This window comes from Aristolochia californica, unplaced genomic scaffold (genome assembly GCF_029961685.1).
Source record: "Aristolochia californica isolate CCGP_79_NKW_82.1479 unplaced genomic scaffold, dmAriCali1.0.hap1 SCAF_7, whole genome shotgun sequence".
In the NCBI taxonomy this organism is placed as follows: domain Eukaryota; kingdom Viridiplantae; phylum Streptophyta; class Magnoliopsida; order Piperales; family Aristolochiaceae; genus Aristolochia; species Aristolochia californica.
In genome coordinates this window covers 35,389,737-35,401,086 of record NW_027182268.1, presented here as the reverse complement: position 1 = coordinate 35,401,086, position 11,350 = coordinate 35,389,737, and the positions used below count along the sequence as shown (strand labels likewise).

At 38.2% G+C, this 11,350-nt stretch overlaps 1 protein-coding gene across 1 annotated transcript; it reads right to left on the bottom strand.

The window, feature by feature from the left end:
- Positions 1–7,900: 7,900 nt before the first annotated feature.
- LOC137937360 (carotenoid cleavage dioxygenase 8 homolog B, chloroplastic-like) lies at positions 7,901–10,800 on the bottom strand. The gene is made up of 6 exons (XM_068782429.1): positions 10,516–10,800; positions 9,337–10,080; positions 9,055–9,248; positions 8,350–8,539; positions 8,156–8,258; positions 7,901–8,055 (listed from the first exon to the last, which is right to left on the bottom strand). The coding sequence occupies exons 1-6, from the start codon at positions 10,798–10,800 to the stop codon at positions 7,901–7,903; spliced, it is 1,671 nt and encodes a 556-aa protein (XP_068638530.1).
- Between the last annotated feature and the right edge of the window lie 550 nt (positions 10,801–11,350).

The following is an 11,350-nucleotide window of genomic DNA, read 5'->3' as shown; positions in this document are numbered from 1 at the left end:
TTCACCCTAGTAAGAATGAATAAGAAAAAAATATAAGCTAATTACAGCAGTGCCACCCTAATTATACCATATCTTCTAACATATGGTAATCAAACTACATTTACATATGTCATCCTCCATTTACATATGTTTTTGGATCAACTTTTCTATAGATTGGTTTCTAGAAGGTGCAATGGGATGTTTTTTCTAGTTATTTTGAATCTAGCTATCCACACAAACACTTGTTTATACACATGGTATGCACCCTTCTCACACCCCATAGACAACAAAACTTCTCACAAACACTTTCTCAAATACCCAACTATTTTTATAGTGATTCACAATCCAACGCTGTCTCAAATTGCTAATACACTCCTAAGGTATTTTAACTTCAAAGTTAATTCACTATGGGCTTAAGCCTAACGACATCTACAACAATCGACTTGTTGGATCTAATTACAACACCTGTCCAACATGGGATTTTTGAACACTAGGTACATGCACCTGGACCCTCAAAAGGGATTTTAAAAAACTACTAATTAACTTATCCAAATCTTGATTGTTTACAAATACTAGGGTTCCATACTTTTCAAATGAAGCATAAAAATGCCTCTTAAAAGGAAGATATTACAATCAAGATTTATAAATTGTTACACCTAACCTAAGGTGAATCTACCAACAATTCAATAACTCAAATATGAATGATATGAAATTCAAGGTACAATTAATGGTTGCTAAACAAATTTTATGAGGAAATTATTAACCGAACATTTAGAGTGCAAAAGTGAAATTTAGTATGATTTAAAATTAATTTGGCACAACTTCAACAATCAAGGGCCCAAGTATTCATATTAGATGTGAAAACACTAGCACTGAAATACTTGGCTTTATGGAAAGAACTAGAAAATCTAACTTCTTTTTGAGCTTGAGAGGAGGCAAAAACTTCACAAAATGTGTGGAAGAGTTTGAGAGCACTCAAAATCACTTGAGTGCATTGATTGAAACCTTTGGAACAAATTTTAGTTAAATGACAAACAAGCTAATGTTAAAAAAACTACTCGTTATGGTTGGAAATGACTTTTCATCATGTTCAACTCCAAAAATGATTAAAATATACATTAAATCCCATTTTAATTTTTGAACATGATGATAGATCACTTACAAGTTTTAGAATTCTGGGATTGACATTTCTCAAATTTGAATTTTCTATGGAAAGAGATCAACTCCTTTGAATTGACTCTTTTTTTTCTAAATTTTGCCTCTTCATGTAGTCAACTCCTATTGATGTAGTTGAGTCCTTTTGACATGGTCTACTCCTTTCCTATCTCAGTAATTTTTTTATATGCATAAGGGCTTGACTCCTTTCAATGTAGTTGGCTTATTTTCTGTCCCACAGTTGTTCTTATGCATAAGGGTTCAACACCTTTTGATGTAGTCAACTACTCTATCCCATAGTTCTTCTTATGTATAAGGAGTTGACTCCTTCTAATTTTAAGACTTACAGTTTTGAGGGATTGACTCGTTTGTCATTGTCTTGTTTTGTAAAGGGGTCAACTTCTTTATGGGTTGCCTCCTATGAATTTTTAAATTCTGTTGAATTTAGGATCCCTTTTCCATAATTCCGAGCAAGAGAAAGAATAAAGAACAAAGAAGAAAAGGGAAGAAGAGCTATCGGGTCGAGAGAAGAAAAAATAAAAGAGAAAGGAGAGGTTGCACCAAGCAAAGAGAGAGAAAGAGAGTAACTCTAGATTGAGAAGTATAACTTGATGAATTCCGAATTACAACACCTCTATTTATAGTAGAAGAAGAAGTAGAGTTCTTATACAATTTACCTTTAAATCCTAATTATATTCCAACTCTAACTCTCTAAGATAAGTCTATTCAAACTAATCTACTAGAAAAATAATATGAGTTGAACTAGAAATCTTTCTTCATTCACGTGAATTAAGGGAGGAGGCCAACTTATGGCCTTATCCTAGTGGGTCCCTCATTATCTTCTAGCTCATCTTGATAAGGTTGCCAACTCGTGAGATATTTGTGGGTCCCACTTGATCTTCAAGTCTTCTAACTCAATTCAGTTTGTGCTTCTTAATTCCTTACCTCATGCTTGCTTGGGTGATGACTCTTCTTGGTTTTCCACGTCCTCATGGTGGGTCCCACCAGCTCGAGCACCACAGTGGGTCGCACATTGTAACACTCCCCCTAAAGCTTGGGGTGAGAAAACATCATAAATGCCCAGCTTGCTGCATATGGTAGACATAATCTTGTGAGTAACTGGCTTAGTGAGAATATCTGCAACTTGACTTTGTGATGATATATGCTTCAGAGATAAGAAACCAACTTGGAACTTTTCTCATATAAAATGGCAACCCACTTAATATTCTTTGTTCTTTCATGGAAGACTGGATTCAATGTAATGTGTATTGCTGCATTATTGTCACAGTATAAATCTATTGGAGCTACTCTGTAGAATCCCAATTAAGTGAGAAGAGATCTTATCCATATGAGTTCACTACTAGTGTGTGCCATGACCCTGTATTTTGCTTCTGCAGTAGACCGTGCTACTACATTTTGCTTCTTGATTTTTCATGTAACCAAATTCCCTCTAACCATCGTACAAAATCCCCAAGTAGATTTTCTGTCATTCGGGGATCCGTTCTAGTCTGCATCTGAGAATCCTTCGATGTTGAAGTGACCATGGTTTTTATAGAGAAGCCCCCTTCTTGGAGCTCCTTTCAGATATCGTAGTAATCTCTCAAGTGCTTGCCAATGACTAAGTTGTGACTTGTGCATGTATTGACTTACCACACTTACTGCATATGAAATATCCGGCCTTGTTACACACAGGTAAATAAGCTGCCCCACTAGTCTTTGATATTTTCCAATATCTACAACTTCTCCAGTACCTCCACATAGTTTTGTATTTGAGTCCATAGGAGTGTCTACTGGTTTGCATCCCATCATTCATGTCACCTCTAGTAGATCAATGACATACTTCCTTTGGGATAGCACAATCCCATGTCTGGATTGTAATACTTTAATACCCAAAAAATATTTAAGTAGTCTAAGATATTTCGTCTTGAATTCAGCACATATTTTCTCCTTTGTTTTCTAGATGCCCTCAGAATCACTCCCAGTTAAAATAATATCATCAACATATGCAGCCAAAATCACCTTACCTCTCGGTGTATTTTCAATAAATACTGAGTGATCTCCAGTGCATCTGTGAAAACCGGCCTTCATGATGGCTTGACTAAATTTCTTAAACCATGCCCGAGGGGACTGCTTTAGACCATATAGAGATTTTTTTAGGCGGCATACTGATTCCCCCTCAACCACATACCCAGGTGGTTGTTGCATGTAAATTTCTTCTTTAATATCACCATTAAGAAATGTATTTTTCACATCAAGTTGATATATCAGCCATGATGTTTGATGGGTAATGCCATTATCTTGACAAAAAGAGTCAAGATCTTTGGAAACATATTCTTTGGCATTATTAGACCGGAGAGTTTTTATTTTCTGACCAAATTGTGTGAGTACCATAGCATGAAATGACTTAAAAATGAATGATATCTCAGAACACACCTTAAATATAAACAACCAAGTTGTGTTAGTAAAATCATAAAAAAAGGTAATAAAATATTTTGCTTGAGAAATATTGGAGACACTCAAGGGTCCCCAAACATCAGTATGAATTAACGAAAATGGAGTAACATTTTTGGCTTCTGGGCGAGGAGAGTATGTACTCCTTTGGTGTTTACTTAATTGACAAACCTCACAATGAAATTCTGACCTTTCTTTAAGAGAAGGAAACATATAATGAAAAGACTGTGCAGATGGATGTCCCAACCGATTGTGCCATAACCGTATCTCATTTTCAGTAGTAGAAACCATATTTATTTTTGGCACGTCCAAGTAGTAAAGCCCCCCTTGTTTATGGCATCCACTAATCACCTGCTTCGTTATAAGATCCTAAAAGATACATGAAGTGGGTGAGAAGGTAACAGAGCAATTAAAATATTTTTTCAGTTGACGACCAGATAATAGATTCAAAGGTAAGTAGGAATGAAAAGAATATCAGTGTGCGGAAGTGATGGTATGACATAAGTGGAACCTTTCCCTTGGATTTTGGTTTGAGAACCGTCAACTATGGTAACAAATTTGTGTGAAAGTAATAAATTTTTGTTACCTATAAGATGCTTGGAGGCTCCTGAGTCAATTATTCAGGATGAAGATGAGGCAAATAGCATACCTGAAGCGGTAGTGGCAACAGTAGTTGCGGAGGAACTAGGAGAAGAACCCAACATTGTCTTCATTTTCTGAAATAGCTCATACTCTGCATCAGTAAAAATTTTCTGTGTTGCTGATTTTATGAGCTGTTATTTTTTTGTATCACTTATAAAGGCTTGATTAGCTCTTGTCAATTCTGAGTGTCCATTAGCTTTATAGCATATTTCTTTATAATGGCCATATTGTCCACAGTACGTGCATGCCCTGTAATAGCAATTACCTATAGTGTGACCAAATTTTTTACAATGAGTACATCCTTTCCCATCTGCTCTACCAGCACCAGTCCTTCCACCTCTTTCTCTGCCTCCTATATAACCTTGGCCTCGGCCTCGACTGCAGTCAAATATTGTTCCTCTATGATCGGAATACATAGCGGATGATACGTCAGTAGTAGAGGAAGAAGTGTCTAGAATACAAAGTACTGTTGCGCATACATCATCAAACTTGGGGACATCAGAAGAACTCACAAGTTGACTCTTGGCAATCTCAAGATGGGGTTTAACATTTGAAAGACAAATAGCAGTAATTAAGGCTTCCTTCTATTTGTCTTGGATAGAAATATCTGTGGTTGAAGGCTGAGCTAACTTCCACTCTTAAAGAAAACCTCTAAAACGGGCCAAGTACTCATGAATATTCTCTCCTTGTTTATTATTCAACATTCTTTGGAGAATATCATATGGTCTATGTAGAGTATTCGGGCAAGAGTACAGTTTAGCACATATCTCCCAAATTTGTTTAGTAGTGTCAAGATAAATAACATTGTTGGAGACATGTTCTTCCATGCTATTGATTATCCAACTAATCACCAAAGAATCATTTTTCAACCATTTTTTATAAAAAATATCATCTTCATCAATAGGTGGTCCTCGGGTGGTGAGGTGACCAAGTAGGTCTTTTGTTAGAAGGAACCTTCGAACTGATGTGGACCAACTCATAAAATTTGATACCCCACGATACCCCACTTAAGGGTGTAGTGGTGATTCTCAGTATATCACCTTTGATATTCATATTCTCTTCAGCCATGATAGACCCTTCTTAAAAAAATTCTAATAATAACACCAGGTAGTACTTCTTCAATCAACTCGATGTATGGAGAATTTTAGAATTGATGCTAAATTATTATTCTGATTTTTTTCCTCTAATACCATTCATAAGAGACTCAATAACAATCTTATATATTAGGGAACTCTTATCCCATGAAAAAAAATTCCAACAATCTTTTCATGGACTTGTCTTGGTAAACATAATTTCCAAACAGACAAAACTGTTTGGATAGCTCCTTCTAGATAGAGAGGCATACATATCCATAATATAATAAGTTGAAAGTGTTCACATACTCAACCTTAAATCATCTTCTAAATTCAAAAACCAGTAACATGAAAAGAAAAAAAAATTGAACACTTATCTCTTGACTTGTGTTCTTCTTTCATAAAATAGCCTTCTTTGAGTGGTGTTGATCATCACTTCTTTAAAGCATTCCTTTGACGAGGGATCCTAAATATAATGCTCTGATACCATGTTGAATTTAGGATCCCTTTTCCATACTTCCGAGCAAGAGAAAGAAAAAAAAATAAGAAAAGGGAAGAAGAGCTCTCGGGTAGAGAAAAGAAAAAATAAATGAGAAAGGAGAGGTTGCGCCAAGCAAAGAGAGAGAGTAACTCGAGATTGAGATGTGTAACTTGATGAATTCCGGATTACAACACCTCTATTTATAGTAGAAGAGGTAGAGTCCTTATACAATTTTCCTTTCAGTCCTAATTACATTCCAACTCTAACTCTCTAAGATAAGTCTATTCAAACTAATCTACTAGAAGACTAATATAAGTTGAACTATAACTCTTTCTTCATTCAAGTGAATTGAGGGAGGAGGCCAGGTCAAGACCTTATCCTAGTGGATCCCTCATGAGCTTCCAGCTCATCTTGATAAGGTTGCCAGCTTGTGAGATATTTGTGGGTCCCACTTGATCTTCCTAAATTAGCCTTCCTACTGAAAGGCCGACTCCTTTTTAAATTCAGAACTTAATTGTTTTTAATGGTCGACTCCTTTTAAATTTGGTTTTTCACTTTTTAACCAAAAGAAGTTGACTCCTCTAAAGGTGCTTGACTCCTTTCTGCCTATGTACTCTCAAATCTTCATTTTTCTCAAGTAAGTGCTCGAGTCCTTTGGGCTCATTCCTTTTACTCGGATTTCAAAAAATTATTCCTTTGCTTCAAAACTACACTTGAAAGTCACAATTAGTTTGTTGGGTTTGTTATCATCAAATTAGGTCATGTGGAGGGATATTTAGTCCTTCTCTAACCGTCATTGCTCTACCGATTTCATTCAATAACAATAATCAAAATTATAAGTAGGCCTCTATGACATTAGAGCTCTTGCTTCATGTGCTTAAATAACAAGACATCCTCCTATTGAATGTAAACGACATAATACAACTACTGAATAATAAAACCAACTACTAAATCATAAATTAACTATATCACTTTAATATAATTTCAAAGTAGAATATTTGGTTTTTAGCCATAGTTTATGTTCTTTTGTCATTGGTAAGTCATTTTTAGGATGTACATACACCAATTTTTATATTCTAACAACTACTATATAGTTAAAAATATTTTATTTTGTAGAAAATAGGCTGCAAATATATGCTCACAATGATTTTATAAATCATTTCCCATCAAAAGGATGAAACTTAATTTCATTTTATTCTCTCTTTTCGAAAAAAATGGCAGAACCTCTTCTCTTTCTCAATGGATCTTGGGAAGGAAGAGATAGAGGGTACCTTCATTTTTTGTGTAAGTATAAAATTGGAGCTAAAGTTTGCTCTCATAAGTTTTCATTTCTATAAATGATCTAATTCAAAATAAAACCACTTAATTTTGAAAAAAAAATGCTTTGTGCAGAGGAATTGTCTTTTTATCGACTTATTTAACATAAGGAATTTTTATTATAACAAAAAAAATAAAGGGAAAAGGGCCCACTCAAAATTTTCTTATTTCTTGTAAAATTTAACTCTTAATAGTTAACACTATCAAAGTCCTAGTGAATGTGTAAACAAAAAAACAAAGGGAAAAAAAAGAGGAGAAGTAGAATTAACGCACTTGGTGGTGGTCTAAGTCTCCCATTGAGATAATTTTGATGATAATAAATATTTAATCTACTAATGGCACGCATTAAGTATACTTGCCGCCCAAAAAAAACCCTAAACGAGAATTTTAGTGTACCTAGCAGCTCATACTTGGGTTCTTGCTTTCCATAGCTCAACATCTTTTCAAATGATAAAACATAAAAGATAAAAGAAGAAACAAAGAGGTGGGTTTAGGTGTAAGCCCTCACATCCATCACAATGAACTTAGTAATCATATACAATGTTTTTGCTTTAACAACCACTACATAACGGGGGCCATGCACTCATATGTACAGGGAAACACTATCATTTACTTGAATAATAAATAAATCCCAAAAGAACACTTTTATATCACCTTATGTTCTCAAACTCTCATCACCTTCGCAAGAGAACTGTACATTTCTCACAACTGTTTCCTGTTCTTATAATGTTCTGGCTAGGTTGATATTGCCTCTGCTGCCATACTGGAAACGTATAAAAGATATCTATCACCTGTTAGCTAACTAATTGTAATGCTGCTTTGGGACCCAACAACCGTGAAGACCGTATGGAAGCCCGTACGGGAACTTGGCTCTTGCAATCTCTTGGAAGCTCGATCCATCCAACAACAACGCGAACCCTTCGCCGTTTTTTGAGCTAACCATCGATATAACCACACCTGTATTGTCAAGAAGTTATTGTAAGAAACAGGTTTAGATAAACTTAAGCTTTTAGGTAATCCTGCAAATTGTGTATTCTGAAACCTCCGCTGCACTCACCGTTGTCTTCCTCAGTAGCACCCGGTCTGGCGACGAAGAAGGGTTCAGATGGCACGGAGCCCTCCTCGTGCCAGTTCTTCGCAGTCTTTTTCAGTAAGTCGATCTGGGATGGGATCAAAATCAGATGAGTTTGCGGAGCAATAATTAAGAAACTCAATTAACCTCGATTCTTTGGGAGTAAGACATCCAGGTACCTTTGTGATGGTGTTGGGGAAGTTGCAGGGACGTTGAGCTCCGCAGGCATATGCATATCTGTATTTCTTTCCCAGGTGATCGGGATTGATGCTGCACATGTCCATCCCTCTTCCATGTTGGTCTGGGTCTAACGCTGCTTCCAGCTTTCCATATCGGCTGCCGTCCAAAGGTATCGTGAACCGTCCAACCCTGTGAAACGTGTCATGAGAAGAAGCTAATTAGTAGTTAATTAATCTAATTTAATATTTTAAAGAAAATCTACGCAGGTTACCGTGTCTTAATTTTGGATCTTTAAGTCTGTTCACGAATAACTTGATTGATAGACATAATTTTTTATGAATAAAATTGGCCGACAGATTAGTTTGGGAGCAGATGTTAAGGTAACATCCCCCTGATTTTCATCTTAGACATTGGTGAAGTTTTCTATGCTGATGTATTGCTTAGAGCTAGTTTCAGCCGCTTTGGATCTTGGTCACTGTTGCAGATGTTCCATTTAAAAACTCTGTCAAGATTAATAACAAAATTAATCAGATTTCCGCCACTTATTTGCATCGAAACTACTTCAAATACATATTTAATTTGATTTCCTCGAATCGCTTTTGGGTTAAGAGAATCACACTCTGCGGAAACCTGGTTGTTCCCACCCCTAAAAAAAAAAAATGCTCCAGATAATAGAAGTAGAGGGATGAGTTGAGGTATGATACCTAGCATCTGGTAAGACATCCTCGCCGGAAAATGATCTGAGGTTTTGCATCCGGAGCTTGTCGAGTATGGAGGGGTCGGCGTTATGCTCGCAGCAGTCGGCTATAATGGCGGTCACCCTGCCTTTGTCATCTCTTTCCTCGTACGCGTTAATGAAATGGAAAGTCGCATACAGAGGAGTCTCAACGCTAGCCACCTGAGATATGATAAATTGCCAGAACAGTGAGAACTTGCTGATTAACGGAAGATGAAGCGTGAACGTGGAGGGAACTAATATGGCTTACAATATTTCCAGTGGCTTTGCACATGACATGCATGAAGGCTTTGGACTCTGGGTGCCACTCGAATTTGTACAGTGGCGTGGGCTCCGCCCTGAGGAGATTCTGCGCGCAATACCTTAATGGCATCTCCGGCACAATGATATAGTGCTCCGTCACAGGGAACGAGTGGACCCAGCCCGGTGCCGGTCCTCCCCGACATTCCACTCTCCCTATCACTTTCCTCTCGTTGCTATACGGTTCCATTGTCACAACCCGGTAACCCGGCTTCATCAGGTCCGGCAACAGCGTCCAAAACTCCGTCTCCGTCACGATCGGGTGCGCTGAGTGAATCAGACCGCCCAAGTTGTCGCTGTACTCGAACTTCCCAATCGTTTCCAGCGTCTCCGGGTTGATTTGGATTGACCCTTTGATGGTCTCCGTCAGGCACACGACTCTGCCATCGCCAAGCCTCACCACGCCGGTGTTGGCATTATCGGTGAGCGATGCTCCGGAGAAGAGGTTGGCGAGCTCACCTATGTAGGAGATGAAGTTGTCAGCTCTGGGGACTTCGGAGAATTCCCGGTAGCAGAGCTTCTTGCTCTTCTTAGCAGCCTTGTATGCCTCTGATTCGAGCTGGCGGTGGCCGGCGATTAACCTGCCGTTCTCGAAGTGAAGACGAACAATGGTGGCGTAGCCGTCGAATAGGTGGCGGAAGTTGTAGCTCTCTATGTGCCACATCCCGGGCCCGTTCCTCAGGTAGGTTCCACTCTGTGATTTGAAACCAGAAAAAAATGGTCAGCTCATATCAATTATTGTAAAGAGCTCCTGCTGGGCTTCCCTAGTCATGAGCTGCGCCCTTTAGTGGCGCCATTTCCACCCTTTAGAAGATCTTGTGATTTATTATTGATTGCCCAGTACTGCAGAATATTTAGCCAATGGCTTGTCGCTCTATGCGGGCAAAAAGCAAATGCCAGAGTGATATAATAAAGCTCTTAAAAAATTCATTCCAGTCTGTAGAGGCAGATGATTTGGACCGAATTGCAGATGGACTGCGCACCATTCATCATTGTTCAATCTCGGCGTATTTTGTCCATTTTAACTCGAACATATGACTCTATCAATATTATTGAAACACGATTTCCGCAACTAGGTGGTCTAATCTACAATGAATTAACCAGAACTCAAGTAGTAAGAGATTATTACCAGCCAGAATGGAATTTCACCCTCTACTTTGAGTTCTCCATCCCATCTTTCCTGCCGAATGCTCTTCCATGCTGCTAGTCGATTATCGTGAAAGGTTTCAGTCACCAGAGGCGGCAAAATCACCGGTGGTTTGACGGCGACGTTCGTCACAGTGGAATCCAGCATGGGACGTCTGAACGGTAAGAGACTCTTAGAGTAGAACCCCTGCCGGTCCTGCTGATTATTGGAGTCCCTCAAACTGAAGCGGCAAAAGCCATTTCTGGGGGTTACAGACAGAGACGCCATAGAAGGCGAGGACGACAGACAGGTAATTAAGAGAAAGCGGGAGCGAAGGAACCAAGGCGGAGGGAATTTGTTTCGAAGTGAATGTGGGAAGAGTGAAGAGGAGACGGTGCAATATATATAGCGAAGGTTTCATGGAGGAATCTTGTTTTAAAACTATTCCTTGCATTACAGGACGAGCAAAGATCTTGCATAGAAATTGCAGAAAATGGTCCTCTAATTTACTCGAGTACCCTCGTCATGTTTCTGTCACAAAGGCCAATTAAGAATAAGATCGTTTTAACTTCTTTCTTTACTCTTAGCTGAAGAAAAAAAAAAAAAAAAAAAAGAATTTCCCATGAATCAGATACTTGAAAGTTTGAAATTGACTCGGTGACGATCCTCTCTCGATGGCCTATCTAATGAGGATAGATGGGTGGTTCCAGGAATATTCAAAGCAGCACGTTATTTTCAGCTATACACTTTGAGCTTTGACCTGAAATGATTCCGAGAGCTGATCAATCTTTGCACTCTACAGGTTCTTTGTGAAAGAACAGCAGTAAAAGGATCCTAG

Excerpts from the sequence above, each read along its gene's own strand:
- LOC137937360 (XM_068782429.1), bottom strand. The coding sequence starts at position 10,800 with ATGGCGTCTCTGTCTGTAACCCCCAGAAATGGCTTTTGCCGCTTCAGT. Across the intron at positions 10,081-10,515 it reads GTGAAATTCCATTCTGGCTG|AGTGGAACCTACCTGAGGAA; the intron begins GTAATAATCTCT and ends TTCAAATCACAG. Across the intron at positions 8,259-8,349 it reads TCCCCAACACCATCACAAAG|ATCGACTTACTGAAAAAGAC; the intron begins GTACCTGGATGT and ends ATCCCATCCCAG.